This window comes from Sesamum indicum, linkage group LG4 (genome assembly GCF_000512975.1).
Source record: "Sesamum indicum cultivar Zhongzhi No. 13 linkage group LG4, S_indicum_v1.0, whole genome shotgun sequence".
In the NCBI taxonomy this organism is placed as follows: Eukaryota; Viridiplantae; Streptophyta; class Magnoliopsida; order Lamiales; family Pedaliaceae; genus Sesamum; species Sesamum indicum.
The window spans coordinates 15,607,245-15,630,763 of NC_026148.1; the positions used below are offsets into that span (position 1 = coordinate 15,607,245).

At 32.1% G+C, this 23,519-nt stretch overlaps 3 protein-coding genes across 6 annotated transcripts; all 3 read right to left on the reverse strand.

Moving 5' to 3' along the window:
• LOC105161149 (F-box/kelch-repeat protein At3g23880-like) lies at positions 5,960–7,449 on the reverse strand. The gene has a single exon (XM_011078748.2). It carries the CDS (start codon positions 7,346–7,348, stop codon positions 6,212–6,214), a length of 1,137 nt encoding a protein of 378 aa, XP_011077050.1. The 5' UTR covers positions 7,349–7,449; the 3' UTR covers positions 5,960–6,211.
• Positions 8,138–11,481, reverse strand: LOC105161150 (protein IQ-DOMAIN 1). 2 transcript variants are annotated; one of them, XM_011078749.2, is made up of 6 exons: positions 11,266–11,481; positions 10,532–10,608; positions 10,124–10,441; positions 9,682–9,909; positions 9,408–9,527; positions 8,138–9,118 (listed from the first exon to the last, which is right to left on the reverse strand). In XM_011078749.2, the coding sequence occupies exons 2-6, from the start codon at positions 10,604–10,606 to the stop codon at positions 8,468–8,470; spliced, it is 1,392 nt and encodes a 463-aa protein (XP_011077051.1). In that variant the 5' UTR covers positions 10,607–10,608; positions 11,266–11,481; the 3' UTR covers positions 8,138–8,467. The 2 variants fall into 2 exon arrangements, with proteins under 2 accessions (XP_011077051.1, XP_020549083.1); XM_020693424.1 differs by lacking the exon at positions 11,266–11,481 and having other exon boundaries at positions 10,532–10,856.
• On the reverse strand, positions 18,021–22,571 carry LOC105161151 (protein PHR1-LIKE 1-like). 3 transcript variants are annotated; one of them, XM_020693084.1, is made up of 9 exons: positions 22,347–22,570; positions 21,661–21,946; positions 20,485–21,249; positions 19,987–20,182; positions 19,419–19,495; positions 19,296–19,335; positions 19,091–19,148; positions 18,928–18,997; positions 18,021–18,430 (listed from the first exon to the last, which is right to left on the reverse strand). In XM_020693084.1, the coding sequence occupies exons 3-9, from the start codon at positions 21,100–21,102 to the stop codon at positions 18,101–18,103; spliced, it is 1,389 nt and encodes a 462-aa protein (XP_020548743.1). In that variant the 5' UTR covers positions 21,103–21,249; positions 21,661–21,946; positions 22,347–22,570; the 3' UTR covers positions 18,021–18,100. The 3 variants fall into 3 exon arrangements, with proteins under 3 accessions (XP_020548743.1, XP_011077053.1, XP_011077052.1); XM_011078751.2 differs by lacking the exon at positions 21,661–21,946 and having other exon boundaries at positions 19,091–19,139; positions 22,347–22,571; XM_011078750.2 differs by lacking the exon at positions 21,661–21,946.

Here is a 23,519-nt window from a genome sequence, read left to right on the forward strand (position 1 = left end):
AGGGATAATTAAATGCCCCTGCTTTAATTTTATAATATAAAAAAAATTATATTTAAGAATCTTGTAATTTGCTTTCAGTTCAATAAATAGATTTATCCGATAATTAAAATTTACTGAATTTATTGATATTAAAAAAATAAATAAAGATAGATATTTGCCCTAACTTAACATATTACTGATTTTTTGCAAATTAAATAATTTTTTTTACTACGCATAGATATATTACATTAATTTCTAAAATAAAAATAATTTTACTCGTAGATAAATGAATTATTGCAATTTAATTATAATATTTTGAGTATATGGGCAAATTAAGGTACTCATATTTTGGAAAGTTATTCGAATTTTGTTATTAATAAAACAAATATTATTAGTTGTTTTTTACTAATTATTCTAAGAAAATAAAATTTAGTTAAATATTGATATAATAAAGAAAAGAATTTTACAATCTTGATTAAAGAGTTTCATGATCTTTTACACTACACTATAAATATATTCTGTGATATCATAGTTGTAATTATAAATATATCCTATATTTAATGATAAAATTTCACATAAATACTAATAAAGCATGATGCCGCAAATAACTACTTTTAATGCAATTTTAAATGCGATAACTAAAGTAATTATATTCAAAAGATAATATTTTATCTCTTATTTTACCTTTCTCTTTTGTATCCTAAAGTACTTGCGACTCATTTTATTTTAGTTTTAATTATTTGTCAAATAAAGTTAAAAATAAATTTATACATGCATAAAATTATCATATTTATATAATTATCATATATATATAGATATATTAATTCTATATTTTTTTATTAGTTCATCAACCCTTTTGGTTTTATTAATTATATATTTTTTTAAATAAATATATATGCATGTAAAAATTTATTTTTAATTTTGTCTTACAAACAAGTGAAACTAAAATAATACAAGTCCCTAATATTTTAGGATTACGGAAACAAAATGAGCTTGATGAATAAGTTTATATATGTATATACAATTAATTTTCGTAATCCTAAAATAATTGGAGCTCATATTATTTTAGTTTCACTTGCTTGTAAAATCAGATTAAAAATTTACTTAAACAAATATAAAATTAATAAAATCAAAAGGGTTGATGACTAATACAAAAATATAGAATTAATATATATATATATATAATATTTAAATGTGGTGACTTTACACATGTTTAAATTATTTAAAATAAAATGAGGTACAAGTATTTTAGGATTACGAAATAAAAACAGATCGATGAACAAGTGGAACTAGAATTAGACAAATAGTAATTTTGACATTTTAAAAATCTGTTTATTTTTTTTTACACAAAGTTATTTTTTTAAGGGTAAAATAGACTTTTTAGACTTAAAAAATAAAGATCAGGAAGATTTTTGAAGGTTTTAATATTTCAAGGGGTAATTGATATAGGATGAATACTTCAAGAGTGGTAACTGTATTTAAACCCAAATATTTATACACACAGAGTGTATATACCACCCAAACCCAAACCTCAAAATCACGAGGGCATTCTTGGCAACTTCTTAAGTAATGGGGGATTTTAGTATTTATTATCTTAATTAGGGAGATTAGTACTAAATAAGTATTTAATGATGTGTTAATGGGGGAGATGGATAGATTCTGACGTTGGGCTGACTAGGAAAGAAGGAATCTATGGTTGGGATGGCGTTAAATGCAGTTTGTTTCATCCAATGTTGTATCAGTGGATAAGATTGAAATTTTATGAATAAATTTAAAATTTATGGGTTTGAATTTTATTTAATGTATAGGTATTTATATAATTTTATATGAATTATTGTAATTTATTTATTGTTTTTAATTATATTAATATATGGGTTAAATTAATATATTGATTAATTTATTGGGAAATTTATATGTATCACACGACTCTTCTCTCCAATTCTGTTAGTCCTGAGACTTTCTTTAATAGTTGGATAAAAGTAATTATCTCTAGTAAATAATAAAGTGGAACAAATTTAATTATAAAAAACATACATTATGTTCGGAGACAAACTTCTCAACCTTAATTATTGGGCAAAATGATTATCAGTGACTTATGTTCTTTTTTCGTATATAACAGCAGAAAATCTGTATGTGCAGAGTGTAAACAAATCAAACTCAAGTATACATGGAAGCGTTCAGAATTCATTTTGAAATTAATGCCGATACTGAAATTATGCTTGAATTTGATTGTTAGATGAGCCGGGCTCTGACGAACTTTAAAGTTTTTAAAATTATAACTACATCCTTTGAGATTATAGTTGTAATTACAACTGCACCCCTATTTAAAAGTAAAACTTGCGCGAATACTCCTTGAAACATATTGCACTAACACCTTTCAGGAAGAGATATAAAAGTAATTTTACAAAAGATAAAAGATGTTTCTCGCTTCATAGCCCCAACCGAGGCCCTTACTGTAGCTTACTAAGCACTGATTCTGTCCCATCCAACTAAACAATTTAGATGGATAATTTGGACTAAAATTAAAAAATGTCCCTTAACAACAAACAAGGAAACAAGGATTTGGTCTTCATCGTAAACGCCACACGATGCCTAAAAACGATTTATTTTTATCCTTTTAAATGGAGCAAATTGGGTTGACTGGATTTTACTTATTTAGTAGTTGAGTAGAGGAATTAGGATATTTGATGTGTATGTACTTATATTTCTAACTTATTTACAGTTAGAATTCAAATATAATTAATTATGATAGATAATTATATAAAGTATATAAGGTTAAATGCAATTTACTCGTCAATTTTTTTAAAATAAAGCAAAACATCCTTGCATATTTTTGCGTACTTCACGCACGGACTTTTTTTTTATATGTATATATTATAAAATAGTATTTATACTCTTATTTAAATAGTTTGGATCTTACTTTGAATTTAGGACCGAATTTTATTGGTAGATTAATTGTCTATATATTACTTAATTTGAATCAACGATTTTGATTTAATATTGTACGTATAACATACAAATATACAATTAAAATTAGTTATATCTAATATATTTATATATATATATAGAGAGAGAGAGAGACAGAAGGAAGGTCCGGCGGAAGAGAGGTGAAGGGGAAAGGACGGCGGCTAGGGGGAATGGGGGAGGAGGATCGGGAGAGAGGGGGAGGCGAGGGGTGGCAACAAGGGGAGATCGGTTTGGGGGCGTGGGAGGGGGGGACGTCGAGGGCCGGCAATGGGGTGGAGGAGGGATGAAGGTGCGGTGCTGACATGGACGCGGAGGTGGAAGAGGTCAGGGAAGGGAAAGAAAAGGCAAAAGAAAAAAATAATAAATAAAATTATATTATTATTGTTATTATTATCATAATTATTATAAAAATTAATATATTCATAAAAAAATAATTCATATATTATATATTTCATATAAAATAATATTTTATTATTTAAAAATCAAGCAAACACGCAAGATAAACATGCGCATTACACCACTGACCCTAGGGTTTTTTTTTATCTCTTCATTTCTTCTTCATTTTTCCCTTAAGAAAATTATATATATAAAATGAATAAATAAAAAACACTACAAATATTACATAAACATGTTTGGAGTTCGAGATAAAAATAGCGAGTTTTAATATTTAAAAATTATTTTTATTTATTAAACTATGAGAGTGTGTGGAATAGAGCTCGTTTATGCACACTCTGCTTGAGCTTAGTTCTTTAAACATAAGAAACCAATCGAACGCACAGTTTTTGTTCGATAAGAACGCACAGCTCAAGCTCGATTCAAGTAATAAAAAAAAATGAAATGCGTATAAGAAGATAAAACTTTTTCAATGCTCAAACACAGTCTGTGACGCTCGAGAAGGGATTCAACAAAACTTGAACGACAGTGTATTCAACTCGACTCTAAAGCTCGACAAGGATTCAACAAACTTGCACAGTAGTGTATTCAGCTCGACGAGATCTAATTTACACACCAACAAACCAACATGTTCATGCCAACGCAAATCTTAATGCAAGAAAACCTAAAATGACTTTCTTCCTCAAAAACCTATGTTTCACTAACCTCGTCATTTAACAAAGCCCTTTGGTCTTGCAACTAACGCTTTAGGTGTTTCTTAAATAACCTTGTCTAATTAGCTCCGAATTGGTGATTTCGTTGCAAATTTTATTCCATCTTCTACTTTATTAAATATACAAACGCGACATGAATAATAATGACATCATATAATTTATCTAGAATTTTTTTTTATACATGTGGTGCGTGTGTGTTGGATGGAGTAAAACGGAATAGAGTTTGCAACAGAAAATTCGACCCGAGTTAGTTCCATATTGCCAAGCATGAATTCTTGATGTTATAGAGAATAGAAAGGCAGCACAAACAACGAACATTTTCGATGTCTTATATCTTCCTCCATGATGTCTAGATGGAGCACCAAACACTTCAAAGATGCACAAGAAACAAGACAGGAAAAGCAAACAACTTAGGGACAGCCATCCTAGTCCTGCACTTCTTTCAGTTTCATTTTAAAAAATTAAATATTTGAATTTATATTATATACATAATAAAAAAATGATTATTTTATATATAAAAATTCAAACCCCAACCCCTTGCCTACCCCGTCTATGCTCCTTAGGCCAAATTTAGGTGACATCATCGTCGCCTAGACCAAAAACAGAGGGGAGGGTGATTGGGGGCGACAAACGCTGTCCTTATATGCTGCGGTGGTAACGCTATCACCTAATTTAAGAAAAAAATTAAAAATTATTAAAAATAAAAAGTCTTTAAAAATTTGAGAAAAGTAATTTAATTTTTTAAAATTTAAATATAATTCAAGAAAAGTACTATATTTTTATTTTGAATAAATATATGGTAATTAACTATAAATATTGTTTATAATAAATACTATAATAAATTTCATATATTTAAACTAAATAATAATTTACTTAATTAATAAAATATAACTATTATAGGTGATTAACATTTATATTCATATAAATATTTAAATTTCAAAAATAAATTTTAGTATATTAATCTTTGTACTGTAATTTTTATTATAGATTTTCTACTTTTTTTGATATTTTACGTAAATATATTTAAAAATAATTTTTTTTATATCTTTAGAAGGAATGAAAGTACAAAAGAAAAATAACTTGAAAACAAGGTTAAAACAAGTCAATTTAATCATTATAATTTTGAACACAATATGGGAACATATTAATCAATTAAGGGTTAAAATCCAGGTCAAAAACATTAAGTTCAAACGCACTTGAAACGCGTACAACCCACCTTCAGTTAGTATATCTAACAACGGGTGGTTAGCCTATTTTTAAAATAAGGAGATTTTTTATCTATTCCTCGAAAAATATAAGAGATAAAATAGAATTTAACCCTTCTTTTTATGGAGGGCTTCTATTTTCTATTAATTTCATTGCAGTCACTGTCCTCGTGGGTATTTAATCCTAAGCCCCTAAATTCAACTTAATTTATTCTTTTTTCCTTGAAATTTCAACTTCATAGAAATTCAACCAAATGAAAACTTTTCTTTAACATTTTCCTCCTGCACGACAATTTTATGCAACAAAATTGTTATATTAATTTTGTTTATAATAAATGTGATGCCGCGTGGGATGTTGGATGGCGCAAGGTATTGTCCGATTTAATTTCATAAACTCCATACTGCCAAACATGAATTCTAGATGTTCCAGACAACAGAAGGCAGCAAACACAACAAACATTTTTGTCGTCTACTATGAAGCATCAGCTCTTCCTTGACAATATCAAACCATAAGAACAAACACTTCAAAGATGCACAACCCTTCACTTCTTTCGGTTTCCTACCACCATAGCTAAATAAACTTTTCTTTCATAAAATACATGGATCTTTTCAATAGGCTGCTTTCGTGTTTTTCTTCCACGTTACGTTACTAAGAACTCCTTATTAATACAGATCAAGAAACGTTAGACGATCAACCAATCCTTACACGCCAAATATTGACATAAGCCAGAAAAGAGACACTTAAGCTTCATAGCACACAATGACTTTACTTTGTCCAGAGTTACTCCATAAACAATCACATTCACATGATAGAAGGAAAAACAGATGGACAATGCCGGATTTACAGGTCAAGTTGATCAAACCGAAGGAAATAACTAGTAGCAAAGTTTTCAAAACATCATTCAAAGATTTTGCTTTTACCTTTCATAACATTGTTATCTCAGTTTGCCTCGATCATTCACCATCAGAAACAAGTGACACCAAACTTTCAACATACACCTCTGCTCCATGAATGTCATCAGAGTTAACTATTCGGGCACTTGAAAGCTGATTATCTTTCGGACAGTAAACTACGAAAATGAATCCATTGACAACCAAAATTGCTCGTTCTGGACCTATAAATAACGGGGTCGAGAATGGACCTGCCCAACCATCACGAGGATAAGGAATGGTTAACACTTTACTCCAAGACTCACTCACTCCATACTCCTTCAAAAGCCAAACATCTAAACAGTTATCGCAATAATCACAAAGCACACAAAGGCATCCATCAAGCACTCCCAACGACGGTTTAAAACCACCCTGCCTATAACTTGGTTGCTCCACCACTCCATAAACCTCCCTCTCTAAGTCGAACGAAACGATATCCCACCGAAGATCCCGGCCTGATTTCTTGCCCCAATGAAGCTTGCCACTCACAAATTTCCCCCCTTCATCGAATGAAACCTCGTCCCTGTCCTTAATTCTTCTCCAAGAATTAGTCTTTAAACTGTATACATTTCCTGTAGCCTGGTATTTGCCAGTAATCCAAAACACAGACAAAACAGCAAACACCTTGTAATCACCAGAACCATCGACACCAAACCCGAATTTCGTAATGTCACCGTGCTTCAGTTTATCATCTATATCAGGCAATTTCTTGGACATCCTCGTAGAGGGGTTCCACAAGAAAAAACGTTTTCTGTCTATAAGAATGCAGATCACCCCATTACAGCAACCAACAATACGAATTGAATAATCCGGATTATACATAGGATCATCAAACACAAACGCATCGGTAACGGGTTCATTCAACAGGGAATTTAAAGAACAGTGCCTGAGGGTATGATTGGGTAGGAATAAATTCAAAACGAGCCTGTGGTGGGTGAAATTTGTGTTCTTTGTCGACTTCTCGAGGTGGGCTTTGATGAATTCTTTGCTGCCGATCAAAGAATACCATGATCTCGAAACGCACCTGAATTTCAAGAGGGATTTTACCGGAAGTCTTGACAGGATTTCTTCGACGATTTCTTCCGGAAGAAGACTGGGAATTTGATCAGCTTTGCGAGTTTTGATTTTGCTGAACTGCGGATGATTTGTTTCGCTCTGCATTTGCTGGCGGCCGTGGTTTAGGAGTTGGATCCCTTGTGGGTTTGAGGTTGGTTTTGTACGAGAAAGACGAGGTTTTGTTATATTTTTGTGGACTTCTATTTTCTGTTAATTTCATTGCAGTCACTGTCCTCATGGATAATCAATCCCAAGCCCCTACTTTCAACTTTATTTATTTATTTCCTTTTTTTTTAAAAAAATAATTTCAACTTAATAAATTAAAACAAATGTAAACTTTTCTTCTTCTTTTTTCAATAATCACTTAACAATGTCCTGTCCAAATATGGTGAATTAAAAAAAAATGGAAATAAAGTCATTTAAGAAAGATAAGAATAAAAATCAGACATCCTTTTTTCCAAATGTTTGCAAAGTTTTTCTAATTTAAAACCAAAATTGTTTTAGCGTATTTTTTTATTTTTTAAAAATAAATTACATTCATAGTTTTAAATTAATCAACCAACATGTTATTATTAAAATACTTATGCAATATATCAATATTTTTAAATCAATCAACAAATTCAAAGTAAATAAAGAGACAAATATACTACTATTAAAAGCAAATTAAATTCCAATATTCGTAGAATTTAAACTCACAATCTCTTTATTTTGGGGGTATTCTATAAATGTTATATTATTTATTTTATTTAATATATATATATATATATGAATGTGACGAGATGCAATACTGATTTGTTATAGAAGATCCAGTCGACATATTTCATCCATGGATCCATCCGTTTGCTCTGTTCTTTACAGAAGTATACTCAAAATGTTTCTGTAAATACAATGAAATATAAGAATCTAGTAACACGAAACCTTGGATAAAACATACAACACAGCACAAATGACTTCAGTTACAACAGGTAAGAATATGAACAACCTCTTAAGCCACAGTTTGCACAAAAGAGAAACGTGAAACAAAAATCCAAACCACTCCAATGAACACTCTCAATACCAGGTGGCCAGTCTCCGGTTTTGTAACAAACAACATAACCTATGAACAAACGGTTGTAATTTGTCGGAGGAAGAAGAAAAACCCGAGTCAGAAAAAACGTATCAACTTTAACCAATTCACTTTCTCAATTTGCTTTACTAGGATTAGAAGCATTGTAACGGTTAAATCTATTGTGGGTTCTTGGTAGCGTCCTTAGCAGGACTAATAACAGTTTTTGCTGGACTGGAATGCCGCCTGGGGCCGGTAGGAGAACCGGAGAAAGACAGACGTTTCTTTGCAGAACCACCTGATGCTGCTTTCTCGGGCGTCCCAACTCTTTCTGCTGATCCGAGTGGGCTTGGCCGAGATCTAGCTCTTGCGGACTCTGTGGAAGCCATGTAACTTGGAACACCAGCAGGTGAACTTGCAAGGCTCTCGTCATCTCTCACTGATGAGCCTGCAGTGCTGTGCCTCCGGCAACGATCTGATTGAGCACTTTTCACACTCTTGGAATCGTCGTCCATGCCATTTCCGAGGCTTGCTGGCCTTACCTTACGTGCAGCTTTCGAGTCAGGAGTCGAAGGTGATTGCCTGGTGGAAGGTTGGCTCAGTTTCCGGGCTGTTGGAGACTGCAATTTGGTGTCTAGTCGACTGGAAATGGAACGGCTTTTGGCACTCTTTACGGAAACATGGTCACTGTTTAGTTCTTTGTCAGTGGCATTTAAGTTTTCCCATGGCCGGGAAGCCATCCATCGCTCTAACCAACTCCAGCCCCATTGAGGATTTCTTGGGTCCATGAATGTTTGGGTTGCAGAGTTTGAGGAGCCCCTCCATGTTTGCTGATACAAAAAGTTTAGTCCAGGTCAGACAATCTAGGATTCTCAGAGTTCCCCTTCAATATACAGAGGCTATGGCTAAAAGCTACTGACAGAAAAAAATCGCAGTAAACCAGAAAGGCAATCACCATTTTGTACAACCACTGTAATCTGAAGCATAATGACTTATTCAATTTTGTTCATCAAGATAATATCTATTTGTTGCCGTTTATTTCAATCCAGATTTTGCTGCTACCGACGATCATCATAAAAACCTTTCCGATTGCTATAGAAATTGTCATGAATATATTACCTGATGTGAATATGCATAAGCCAATGCACGTTCCCTTCTGCTAGCGGCTTCTTGCCTGTGATGAATATTTGCTTCAATCTTCTCTTTGGACTGTGTGCTATCATTCCAATTCTCTCCAACCTGTCGCCATAAATCAATAACTCAGGAAAAAGCTACTTAAGTTTAAACAACTGTCAGAGACAGAGAAACAGTACTTTTCCCATAACATGGATTCTTTAAACAAGAACTTTGAAGAGGAACAAGTACAAAACAACGGATTCAAAGGCACACTTACAGATACACTCGGCTTCTGAAGCTCCTTCTCACGTTTCTGCTGAATTTGTCGCTGAAGAGCTGAGTTCTCTTCTGACATTCTGATTCTCCTTGAACGAACCTCGGATTGCACACGAGCCAGCGTCTGCATACATTTCAAGGTAGTCACAGACTGGCGTTTCACAGAGTGGCCTCCGACCAATGATTTTAGCCTCACAAGACCTCTCAAAGCCCTCAATGCTCTCCTTGCCTAAAGTTAGACAATGAATAACAAATAAGTTCACAGCATATAACAACTATGGACAGATGTTAAGTATGATCCAATCATTAAACAATTGCAAAAGCACATAATTCCTTCCTATTTCTGTCATGAAACTTATTAATAACAAACACAAATTCCTTCATTTTAGGCGTATAGAAGCATCAATATTTTGTTTCTGACATCATTGAGACTATCGTCATACCAAGTACCCTCGGTATGCTGTCTGAATCTTGATAGCAGCTAGCTCTTCTTTCGTTTTACCCAAACTACGGGCAGCTACAGCGAGCCGGGCAACTTCTGCAGCAGCACGAGCTGCAGCTGCAGCTGCCGCCTCAGCAGCTGCAGCAGTCGCAAGAGCAACATTGTAAGCATGCTGATTCTGTTGGTTGTCAACTTCCGTCAACTTCACGTCCCTTGTGGGAGAATGGGCTGCCCGAACAACCACAGCATCTTCTGTACTGGAAGCGTCTGAATCTATGCTCCTCCGCCTCCCCAACTGTTTTTCTGATTTACTGATTTTCTGATCATAAAAGAACGAAACGGTTATGCTTCCGTTTCAGAACAGCATACTTAGAGGGAATTGACGAAAACGATGAAATCAATTCACTACCTTTCCTCTTATCCCTCCTGTTTGGCATCCAAAAACTTTCTTCACTGCAGTAGCCCAGCCCCCTCTTTTCCCCATTCCTAGTTAAAAACATCAGGGAAGGAAGAAAAGACAGGGGTAAAGATGCAATTATTGCAGCATTTTAAGCACTATTTTCAGATAATTTCCTCATCAATTGCTTTATATTATTTTAAAATCTTGATTATTACTCATTCTTGATCAAGTAAAAATCACTACTTTCACATTATGATGAACAGATCTACCTGAATATACCTCACTGTCAAAGTTCCTTGACATTCCTGAACATTATATCACATTTTGTGAAAAAACACAAAACCTACCCTCATCAACCCCCCCACACCCCACCCCCCCACCCTCCAAAAGAAGAAGAAGAAGAAAAATACACACACACACACACAGATACACACAGAACCCCAACTGCAGACAGATAAAGGGGTTTGATTAACATACAAGTAGTAATCCAAGAAATCAAAACTCATTAAAGAATTATAAACCCATCCATTATTCAACCTCAAATTTATTGCAACCACCCCTCAATATAATCATGTAAGAGAATCAAAATCTGCAGGAAGCCCACCTCAAAACATTCCATGAAGAACACACACACACACAGAGAGAGACAAATACAAAACACAAACCTAACAAGAGACGTAAACAACAAGTCAAATGTATTTTTGTGAAGGGAGAAACAAAAAAGGACATGTTTTTCCACAAACCTGAAAATGAAAATTCTTCACACAAATTTAAATTCCCAATACAAAAGTCTTGGATAATTATTGAAATATATTTCTTTTTCTTGTTCTTCTGGTACTCTTCGCCCCTCCAACATCAGCGAGCATAAAAACATCAGAGAGGCTTAAGGCATTAATGTTGTGTGAAGGGGGGAGAGAGAGAGAGAGAGAGAGAGAGAGAGATGGAGAGAGAGATCTTAATCTGATTCTTGTTTAACGGAAGCCTACTAACGTTATAAGAAATGTTGTTGAGGACAAGAATAACGGACAGGGGCGTTTTGGGAATTGACAATGCCAAACAGGCAGGGTGGGGGGCTTGTCTGGGGCGGGCCCCACCAAAACTGGGAGATGTTCTTCCCCGACAAGTAATTCTTACTTTCTGAGGGTGAGAACTTAACCATGTTTTTATTTATTTATTTATTTTATATAGAAATAATTATATTCACACCTCATATTTTATAATCTACTTAAATAAATTATTTTTGTTATTTGGATAAATACATACACTAAAAAGTACGTCAACATCATATATATAAATTATTTTTATTTTTCAAAAAATTACGCATACACATTCTAAAAACGTTAATATCATTATACAAACTATTTTTATATTTTACCGTCAAAGATAATTCCGGTAATTATATAAAAAGCAAAAATAATTTATATAAGAAGATTATAGATCAAGGGTGCTAACATAATTATAATTCTTTTATTTATTGATGTTAATTGTGGACATCTTGAACAAAAGTTTTGAGTCGAATTCATTATTATAATTAATATTATATTTTGTGTTAATATTCGATATATATAAATTAAAGGTATAATTTTTTATAAATATAAGTAATATAAATTCAATGGGAGGACGATGTAATTATCATAATTTAAGGATCAAATTTGATTAAATTAGAGTAAATTAAATTATCCACCACACTTAATTGATACAATAAATTAAATTTTGACCATACTTAATAAGCATTTATCTTGGTTTCAACTATAATAAAAAAATATTTATTATAATTTTAAATTATAACTAATATTTTGGCTTCACTTATAAAAACAACGATTAATAGTCATTGCAATATTTTACTTTCAATCATAATAATTAATTATTATAAAAAAATAATATTTTTTCTAGTGATTGTTGGTATGATAAAACATATAACTAGAGTAGGAAAATACATAATTTTTCTTGAAATAATATTTTACTAGAATTTATAAATGGAGATTATGAAAAATTAATAATAATGTGTAATAATCCATTTCTTGCAAAGACAAATAAATAATATTAAATAATTAGGAGATAATATTATGGCCATGCTTGTTTGGAAGTACACAAATATATCATCACATGATGTGGGTGTGAAGTACATTATTATTACTACTATTGAATATACACAAAGAATATATTGGGAAAAGCATTTGACCAAAGTCAAAATCCACAACAACTACTCAAGTACATAAATCTATAGAATATGTTATCTTTTCTCTCATTGGATAAAACTAAAATTTGGAGACAGTATCTAAGCCATCCTTTTGTAAAATTGTAAATAAGCAAATTATCCCATTATGAAAAAAATAAATAACGATTTGCCTCCCTGTAGCAACAATTTACCCTCCTATGATTTTTAAAATGAAGCTTACCTCCCTCTAAAAGGAGGTAAATTGTTGTATTTTTTTTTTATAGGAGGATAATGTGCTCATTTTCAATATCACATGGAGATAAATTGTTATTCATCCCTTTTCTTAAATTTAGGAAAGTATCTAAGGTTTTTGTGAATTGATTTTTAAGTGATTTGGTAAGTTTCATGTTACAATTTTTTTTAATGTTCTTTTTATGTATTTGTTATGAGTATTTATATGTACTCATAGGTTTTTTAGTGAATTACAGTTACTATTTTTGAAATTTGGAGTAATTATAAATATCTATTATATATTATATTTGAAAAAGGTCCTTTGACTCAATCCTTTCATTTTGACCAAAAGGTGAACATTTAGAATTTTGATTTTCTTAAGAGTAAATTGCAACAGGGTCTTCTGAAAATTATCATAATTATAAATACCTTCGCGTTGTGTGAAAAGATACAAACACTCCTCTGAAATCACAAATACCCCCTTGTGACAACTAATTGTAGGAAGGTATTTGTAATTTCAAAAAAGTATTTGTAATTTTTCAAATAATAAAAAATATTTATAATTAAGGCAAATTTTAGAGGAGCATATTGTAATTTTCTCTTTTTTTTTTCTTTAATTATGAAAATACTTTAAATGATAGGCAAGTGTTTATGGTGAATACTAAAGATCAGTAACCTTAATTTTCAAAGTCCACCTTTCTTATTTTTTCAAACTTGAGTTATTTAGTTTCCAAAATTTATATATTTTTAAAATATTTACAATAAATAAAAACACTTAATAAAAAAGAACGACGTAGTTTTTTGTATTGATTTTATTTGACTATAATTAATAATGATAATTATTTACCATCGGTTTTAGGTAATAGTAATTTTTTACTCTAGTGCATGAGATTTGGTGAAAAGGGCATTTAGTATGAAAAATTGATTAAATTAATTACAATAAAAATTTTATGAGGGGTATTTTTGAAATATCACATGTAAAGTTCATCAAAGTCTATAAAATTACGCTTTTAGTTCTATAAAGTTTATGATGGTAAAATTACACTTTTAGTTCTATAAAATAGGGGGTTTAACACTTTTAGTCATCTGCTAGTTTGAAATTGAGAAAATTTGACACATTTGGTTCTATAAATCCTGCAAACCAGAGGATTAAATATGGCATATTTCTCAATTTTGGGACCATATTAAAAATTCCATAAAGTAGAGGACTAAATGTGTCGAGTTTTTTTAATTTGAGATTATTTTAAAAATTTCGTAAACAGAAGACTAAAAGTGTTTTTTTTTTTTTTAAATTGAGAGTAAGACTAAAAGTGCTGAACGTCTCATCTTATGGGACTAAAAGTATTTATCCACCCATTGTACTTTTCGAGTGATGATTGGGCTTGACTTGTTGATGTATTGTTGGGACTACGGTGATCAAATTGAACAATGTCTTAATAAATTTTGACGAAAAGAACATTCCAGGACAATTAAGTTCTCTTAATCGATCAGTTGGCCCGCAACGAATTTATTCTGATCTAATTTTAATTTTGATTAAAGGAAAAAAAGATATTGACATTAATTATTTATATTTGATAGAGTATGAAAATCAAGTTATTTTCTCTCTACCAAGGGACAATAGTTTGACCTTAGGGCTGGTACTCTCAAATTTCAAAATTGGCTCTTCCTAGTATGAAAAATTCCATCCACCTCACCTTCTCCATGTTTGACTTCAAGATTTAAAATCATTTTGAATTCTTTTATTTTAAATTTAATATTTTGTTTATTTATTTTACAGGAATATTTGTAATAATTTAAAATAAGTGCTTATCAATTTATTGCTAAAAATAGTGTTTTCGTAGTTATGCTTTTGAAGCAACTCCCAACCAATTATGAAAAATTAGTAAGATTGTAAATGCCGACATCAATAAAAAAAGAATAAATTCAATTGTACCCTCATTCAGTATCCCTCTTGTAATATTTTTATACTTGTAAGAAGGTAAATATAATATACATAAAGTTCAAGAAATGACTTCCTCAACCCGTATTTTATTATAATATAAAATAAATTAAATCATATACATACATGAAATAGAAAATAAAATAAAAAAAATATTTATGTATTAATAGAGACATCAAATTAATTCTAGAGAAGCCAAGAATTACACGTGATAGCACACAAGCATGTCACCACATTTTTAATTGTTGACCCATTATTTAATTATGTGAGCTAGTCCTCGTGACTTCATTACCTCTTTCGTAGCTTTGAAGTTACTCTAAACAAAAGTCTTATAATATAGGGTGAACTATATGATCAATATTTATTATTAAATGTTTTTAAATTATATATAATTATACCATATTCTTCATTGTGCTATAATTATAAGTAAGTTCATACCATATATAAGAAATATTGGATAATTTTTTCAATAATTAAGGGTTTGTTTGGTAGAATATATGGAAGGTAAGTGGAATAAGTACGGCAAAAAATGTCGTTTTACCCCGAAAAATTCCCACCCTATTCCCTTCATCGATCCATATTTTTCTTGAACATTAAAGATGAATATTCATATTAACAATGAATATTAAAGGGTAATAAGATCCGACAAGTGCGATTCTTGAATTGCTACCATATTTTGACAAAAAAATAATTTTTTTATTGGGTAGATGTAATTTTTATTAAATAAATAGTACAATCGTACAATACAACAGTGCTCGATGAGTGGCATCTTCCCTCGACAGGTCAAGAGATATGCCAAAGTTTATATAACGTACAAGAACTAACAAAGTGAGCTAAAGATACACTAAGAACCCTCTGTCTAACCTCTTCCACAATGAGTCCAGCAAGTGCGGTCGGTTCTCACTCTGAAAAAAAAATAATTTTTTTTACATGAAAAAAGTAATTCTACTAATATATGTTTAATTATGAGGATTATAATGATTATTATTATCATAATTGTTTATTTTTTGTTGTAGAGATGTGTAATACTTTGAATGGAGTGATGGACCCAAACACAAAATTGTGAGTTTGATGTTTGAAAAGTAGTTTCAACTTTGAGTTTTGTGGAATATAAGAAATTCCATTAGAAGTATGATGATGAGTTTGGGAAGAAAAGGAGTGTTTGGACCAATTCCAAGGAGTTAGAAAGTCTTAGATGCCTTCTTTAATGGGCACAACCTCTTGAAAGCCATTAATATTTATACACCGGGTGAATAGCAATTTATTCTCTTATAATATGGAAAATAAGCATATTATCCCCTTATAATATTGAAAATGAGTATATTATTTCCTTATAAAAAAAATATAGCAATTTACTTCTTCGTATTTTTTAGAATGAATCAATTTACCTCTTTATATAGGGAGGTAAATTGTTTTATTTTAAAATCATAAGGGGAGTAAGTTGTTGTATTTTAAAAAAATACAGAAAGATAAATCACTATTTATTTTGTCATAAGGGAATAATTTACTTATTTGTAATATCACAAGAAAGTTGCTTGTATATTCCCTTTTTATATATATATATTTCAAAAGAAAAAAGGAAAATAAAATATTGGGAGCTTGATTTCATGGTTTATGGCTATCCATTGGTACAAAAGTGCACTTGGCTTTCCAAACCACTCAACAATCAAGAATTGGTTCAAATTCTACCAAATTTTAATATAATTCTATCAAATTGAGGCTAATATTTATTTAGCTTCAACTAAATATTATTTGAGATTATGCTAATTACTGTTATTGGAAGGGGGGTTTAAAGGCAAAAGGGCTGGCTGTTTCTTGATTTTATTAATTTATTTATTTTTTAATGTACCCTATTTTTCATATCATCGTTCCTCAGACAAGACGTGTACTCATTTATGAGAATAGAAGAAAAACTACGAAATAAATATTTAATTGACTTTTTGCATAAAGATTACAAAAACTAAACGTTGTTTGTAACCATCTGTCGGTGAAAAATTCTATTAAAAAATAGTTTTAGATGGTAACTTGCAAAATTTATATAGATGGTATGCTAAATTTAAAAAAAAAACATGCTAGAGTACAAAAATAGCCATTGTTCGATCGGAGGACAGAGTATGTTTTATACTATAATTTAGGTAAAATATTACTTTTGGTCCCACTAGATAGGGCCCTTCTCACTTTTGGTTTCACGCTTTACGTGTTCAACACTTTTAGTCCCAAAATCTTATTTTTTTTAAAAATAATGGTCCTGTTTCGTTAACAACTAACGGAAACTTGTCACGTGCTGTTAGTCAGCTGGTAAGTAGTGGGGTTAGTCAGCTGGTAAGTAGTGGGGTAAGTCAACTGGTAAGTCACATTGGGCCTTTTCAAATGGAAAAAAAAAAAAAAACCTTTTTCCCCTTTTCCCCAAATCTACAAAACAAAATCCCTAAATCCTTAATCGCCCAAATCCCTTTTTCCCAAATCCACGAAACAAAATAATCCAATTTTTGGAGCAAAGAGCGGCGGAAGAAAGATGAGCTTGAGGCACCAAGTGCTAGTCGATTTTCCAGACCCTAAGTGCGAGAAATACGGTTAGTAAACTTGTGAATTGCTTTACGAGAAATACGATTTTCCAACTTGGGTTTGCTTTTTGTCAACTTGCAGTTGTTTGTACTGTTGTTTTGTAAAAAAAAATGGATTTGTTTTTGTCTATATATTGTTGTATATGTTGTTTCTGAGACATATTTTTAGTTTCTGAGAATGTTGTTGTTTTCGATTTTATCCTCAGAAACAGAAAGCAATGTTGTTAATTTAAATTGATTTTAAAGAATTTTAACAATTTCTATGTTTGTTGTAGAGAAAATGAGAAACTTTTAGTGTGGGTCCTGAATCGAACTGTTGTGTAACCTATGTGGGTCCATCCCTGAACTGATAAAGCTCATCGTGTAAATTGAAAAAGAATTAAAATTATCAAAATTTTAAATTAATATGATGTACTATGCTTAAACCTCAGGGGTGTATGGTATGATTATCCATTAGCCAATTTCTGAATGAAAGTTCATAAAGCAATTGGAGTGAGTGAATACAATGAGAATCAGAACATGACTTGACTATTTACAAATACAAGAAACAAAAGAAAAAGAAAAAATCAAGAAGAGTAGAAGAAAGATGGTGTTTTTGCAAGAAAATTTACATGTTATTCAAATTGGCATCAATTGATAAGAAATCTACACAATGATGAACACGTCATTTTTCTTAAGACCAAATGTCATGACTCGTGAGACGCTCCAGACGTGACCGTTTCATAGGCCTTGGCTCGTTTCATCGGTGGACTACATCCCCTGTCATCTGGTGCACGTTCCTTGCAGGGTTTTGCTTCAGACGATGTTTCCTTCTTACTAGGATGTTCATCTACCGGAATGCAGACATCAGATGCAACATCTTTGATGCTGGCATGATTATCTTCTGATGGTTCTGAATGTTTATCTGAATTCGACAATGCTCTCAGTTTTTCTTCCTCCATCTTTTTTTGCTGCTCGAAAATCATCTGGAGGTGCTTCCCTTGTTCTTCAATTCGTAACTGTAGATTTCTTTGAATCTGAAGAAGCGGGACTCAGTAGTTAGTAGTTGGTACTATCAGTTTTAGAGTGCCAGGACATGATATGTAGGTACATAAAATAAATTTATACAGGTTTAAGCTAATATATATGTAGATATCTAATTACTTGCACCGCTCGAAATGCATGGGGCTCTAGAAATGATCTGGAGTTAAAGGATAATAGAACAAGTTGGCCCTGTAGTTTCAACTATACCCAAAAACAGCTGATCAGTGGCAATGATTTTCGGCAAATGAACAACTAAAAATTTCTAGTAAGCACACTCGTGATATTGTAAAAAGGTAAGCCTAAGATTTAACTAAAGATTATCTACACATGAACAACTAAAGGTTCTACTCAAGCATAAAATGATACCCATAAGAAACTTGCAGGATTATTCTGCATGAGGTTCACGAGTATAAAAACATGGGAATGCTCAGAAAGGTGGCAAATTTGGCCATTCGGCTTTCTAGGGAACATTAAGCATTTTGTTACGTACCTCAAGTTGTTCATGTAGCTGCTTCTGTACTTCCATCTGCAGTCTGAGAGCTTCAGTTATCCCCATGGTCCTGCCGTCAAAATGATAGTTTAAGACAAGCGTGTGTCCCTGTGTGAGTGTTTGTGAGAGATGGAGAGCGAGAGAGAGAGAGAGAGAGACTCACGTCTCCAAGTCGAGGGATGTCATTTCTGATCCAGTATTTGACTTCTTCTCTGAAGTTCCTGCCAACAAGTGCTTAAGACATTTGCTAATGAACTCAAAAGCAGATGCAACACTCAAGAGTGCAGGGGTTCTTAAATTGAGTGCTAAATAATAAGATGAAATGTTGTAGCCAACCAGAAATTAAGGACTAGAAGTAAAATATCTACCTTCTGATGACTCTGGCTTGAATCTGGCAGTTCTATATTTCTGAAATTTTTACGACATGGTAAGTACGGAGATGTTCTTGCAGCAGAAAAAACCAAAATCTCAATGGATGTACTTCGTCATACCTGTAAATGGCTTTTCACATGATAGATTGTCAGGCCTTCAACATTCATGAGCTTCAAAACACCCTTTGGTGTAGCTTCTGTTCAGTTTTGTATCATAGAACAAATACAAGAGAAAGCTTGAGAATTTACAGGGAGTGTTCAGTTCTATTTTCGTTCTCATATTTCAACTTTAAAATATGTTCAGGTGGTCTTATTCTTTGTATAAGATTCTTATATGGAAAGAAGAATGGTTTTTATTTAGTCGATCCATTCGTATATTGTTAGAGGTGTCATATCAGTTATTTTTTATTTGAGTGAAGATTGATAGTCGTATTGTTTCATTGCTTAAACTAGTTAATTTATTATGATATTAGTTGTTTTATTAAGTTAGCGATTGATATATTATATATATTGGTAAGGAAGTGATTGAGGTGGGAAGATGTAAAGATATTTCCAGCTGAAAAATATACGACAACAAACACGTTTTTGCATTTCCAAACTGATGAAAACTGAATTGACGATGACAACTAAGTAGGCATCAATGTCTCATGAGATCACGAAACAAAAATTAGAAGCCTGAAATACTCACTTTCACTACCACCAAGCTTATTCACGGCATCCACAAACACTTCATGAAGTTCTGGTGTCCAGCGCATTCGTGCTTTTGTTGAGGTTGCTGTGGGAGAGTCGATTACTGGACAACTTTCTCCACTTGGCACGGGATGAGGATGAGCCTGATGAATTTGTGGCTGGCACGTGGAGACATCAGGTGGCAGATCCAGCAGCTGGAAGTCATTAATATTCTCAAAAACAGTTTCAGAAAGAGCATCCGCTAATAGATTAGGCAAATATATGGCAGATGCAAGAACAGAATCATGAATCTGTAACAGAATCAGCTTATAATTATGGTAATTGATGTTTGCCAAAGGATGAATAGAAAAACAAGGTAGCATAGCATAAAGTGGGGATTCTATGTCCTTAAGCTTTAGAAAAAGGGATGGTTTCTGTATTTCGACTATTCTTCCATAGTGTCGGTGTAACTATTCCTGAAAATGTTAAATGCAGGAATGGTAGTGTAAAAACTGACCTTGGGATCTGGATCAGGAACATCGACGTCAACAAGAAGATCACTCCAGTTTGAATCAAGTGCATCATCATTAACTCTAATCAACTGATCTGTCCAGTCCTGCCAATCAGTTTTCTTAGCACGGTCTTCTGATGACATTATGCCTGTAGAAGTTTCTATTGGGCCATTTTGAACAGGGATGTTCAAAGGCATATCAAGAAAGTTTTCAATCGCATCTACGTTCCAGGGAACATCATTGTTCTCTACAATTGAGACTGAAAGTTGGGTTGATGGAAAAGAAACTCCATCCCTTGGTGAGATGGAATAAAATGGTGAACTCATCCATCGATTCGTATTGGGTGACAAAGAAGAACAACCAAGACCAGAAGGGCATCCAGGAGCTGATGAAAATAAATTTCCTACCATTTTTTGATTAGAAGAGCAAGGACTGCGGAAAGAGGGTACAATATTAGAAGTCAGCTCTTGCGCTAAAGTAACCTGAGGTGAATCAGGCAACTGGGGAAACTTTTCTTTCACAGGAGAGGGAAGAATGCTCAAGGATCTTGACATAGCTCCAGAGGCTTCCATCTCACTTGATTGTGTTTCACTGTATTTCTTCTTAAAAGCTGCAGGGGGCATGTTCAAGTTTGTCCATAAATGACGAAGAACCAAGACTTCTAAAATAGTACGACTGTGAGCTCACAGAAACACAACTATTGCTTCCAAAACCCTGTCACTGCTACACTTGAAGAAATGCGTCTATCAACAATTCATCACTTATAGCACCTGGAAAACAAAGATATCAGAAGTAGAAGCCTCAATACTAAAAGATTAAAACTCAAATTGCGAAAAGGGGGTGGGTGGAGGATTCCTGTATTACAAGTAACTACTGCTAAACATATCATTGATTTTCAACATTCAAACAAATTGTGGGATTCAGAAATATGTAGGATATTTGTTCTTTTGTGACAAGGGAACCATCTTTACTCACAATGATAGTAAAGGGATCAAGAATGTAATGTTTCACAGCATGCGCAGAAAATTCGAAGCAATTATAGAACTTGATAAAATGAGTTACGCCATAGCCGATGCATACAAGAACTAAAACAAGCTGATATGGAGAACGACAAGGTAAAAAGAAGACAAAAAAATCACAAAACCGACGCCAGTTGAAACAACAATAAGGAACTGCCTCACCATCCTCATGTGTTGTAATAAGAGATCAACCATGTAAATTCCACAACGAGAGCCTCCACCAACTATCGTTTCGTAATCCCAGTATTCAATGTTATCACTCTAATAGCTTCTGATGAGGCAATTCCTATACAAATCCAGCAAACTGATACAGAAAAATAGCTGTTTTCCCCCTACATCATAAAGAATCCATCTTTTGGTGAATTAACCGAAACTCTGATCCAGCTTAAGAAAACCAGCCACCCAAAGTTCAGGTAAACCATGTCCATCTAATCCATCTTCTATCAATCTACAATTACAAAACAAGAACATAAAACTCAGGAACTCAAGGTGGGCCCATTCCATCATCCTCATTCACCATTCCAACTCATCATTACAGCAAAAAACAGAAAAGTTTGCAGAGCTACCTCCCCATATCAAACCAAGCAATTCACCAGTGGAAGCAAACACAAAGAACTTATACAAACATTCAAGAACTGAAAGAGGGCTATCCAAAGTACTTCAAAAACCTATAAAAAACGAATCTTTTTCTGGAACTAGTAACAACCCAATCCAATTCAAGGAAATCACCTACACCAATCAGACATAAACCACAAATGGGAAGAAGAAATGGCAGAAAAACCAAAGAAATTCAAAGTAGGTGTCCATGAAAACAGAGTATAAACTTCAATAAAGATGAGAAAACCAACCTTTGAGAGAATCTGATGGGATATCGGTTGTCTGGAGGCTGAGTAAAATGTATCGACAAGAAACATGAAACGATGAGTGAATTGATAATAACAATAGCTGGGATGATAATCTTTAGTAAATTTTTGCATAAATATTCTGTTAACGCTGACTTTCCAAATTAAGCGAAATATATGATGATGATGATGTGAACAAGTATGTTAGTATTTGCGTCTGAAATGAATGATTGTTTGGTGTTTGCGTGGGGGTAATTTGTTGTTTGTCTTATTGTCATCTGGGCCGTTGTTTATGTGTTGGCTGTTGAATCTACGGTTGGTAAGTGGTGAGACCGTCTTTAGCTAATTATGGTTTTAATTAATCATCATGGATTAACACCATTATTGGTGTTGATTATGTCGGAAAGTGGGGCATCTGTGGGTCCCACATGGAGAAGCATTCTTCAATAATTTGAGGAAAAAAAACAAGAGAAGATTTTTTTTTTTTTTGGTTATTCTTTTTAATAACATTATTATTATTATTATTATTATTATTTAATGTAGGAGATTGGTAATCTCCCAACTATGATAAGGATGTGTTTGCAAAAGTTTTGTGTTTAAAGAAGTGATTTTTATTTAAAAAAAAAAGTTAGAAGTTCTAATAGAATTAAAAGTAAATAGTGTTTGTAAAAAAAATAAAAAGCAGATAAAAATTAGATAATATTTGAAGAAAAATTACTTTTAAAATAAATTAATTAATGAAAGACTGTTTTGTCTCCATATGTTAAAGAGATACTATCTTTTTACTTATTATTTCACTTATTGTTTGTTATTATTAATTATTTTCTACAAAAAAATTATAAATTTTATTTCAATTATAGATATTTTATATTTATATTTTTAAAAATATTATAAAAATATTTTTAATTTAATAATGCTATACAATAATTAAGCTTGCATGTTTGCAAAAAATAATTAATTTATTAATTAATCAAATAATAATATATGAACGAAATAAAATAATTAGATGATATAGCACATGAAATAATAAAAATTTAAAATATTAATTATGTGAAAATATAAATTTAATTATTGTTAAAATTTAAATTATCTGAAAACTCCGCCCCCAATTTTAAATATACAATTTTACAAGTAAATTAAAAACGGTAAAATTGAATTAAAATTATTATAATAAAGGTA

Coding starts and splice junctions, on each gene's coding strand:
- LOC105161149 (XM_011078748.2), bottom strand. CDS start 7,348: ATGCAGAGCGAAACAAATCATCCGCAGTTCAGCAAAATCAAAACTCGC.
- LOC105161151 (XM_011078750.2), bottom strand. CDS start 21,102: ATGCCCCCTGCAGCTTTTAAGAAGAAATACAGTGAAACACAATCAAGT. Junction 20,183..20,484: donor TTCCTGATCCAGATCCCAAG/GTCAGTTTTTAC, acceptor AATGACTTCCAG/CTGCTGGATCTGCCACCTGA. Junction 19,496..19,986: donor TAAGCTTGGTGGTAGTGAAA/GTGAGTATTTCA, acceptor AAAACTGAACAG/AAGCTACACCAAAGGGTGTT.
- LOC105161150 (XM_011078749.2), bottom strand. CDS start 10,606: ATGGGGAAAAGAGGGGGCTGGGCTACTGCAGTGAAGAAAGTTTTTGGA. Junction 9,910..10,123: donor CAGCATACCGAGGGTACTTG/GTATGACGATAG, acceptor GTCTAACTTTAG/GCAAGGAGAGCATTGAGGGC. Junction 9,528..9,681: donor TTCAGAAGCCGAGTGTATCT/GTAAGTGTGCCT, acceptor TTATGGCGACAG/GTTGGAGAGAATTGGAATGA.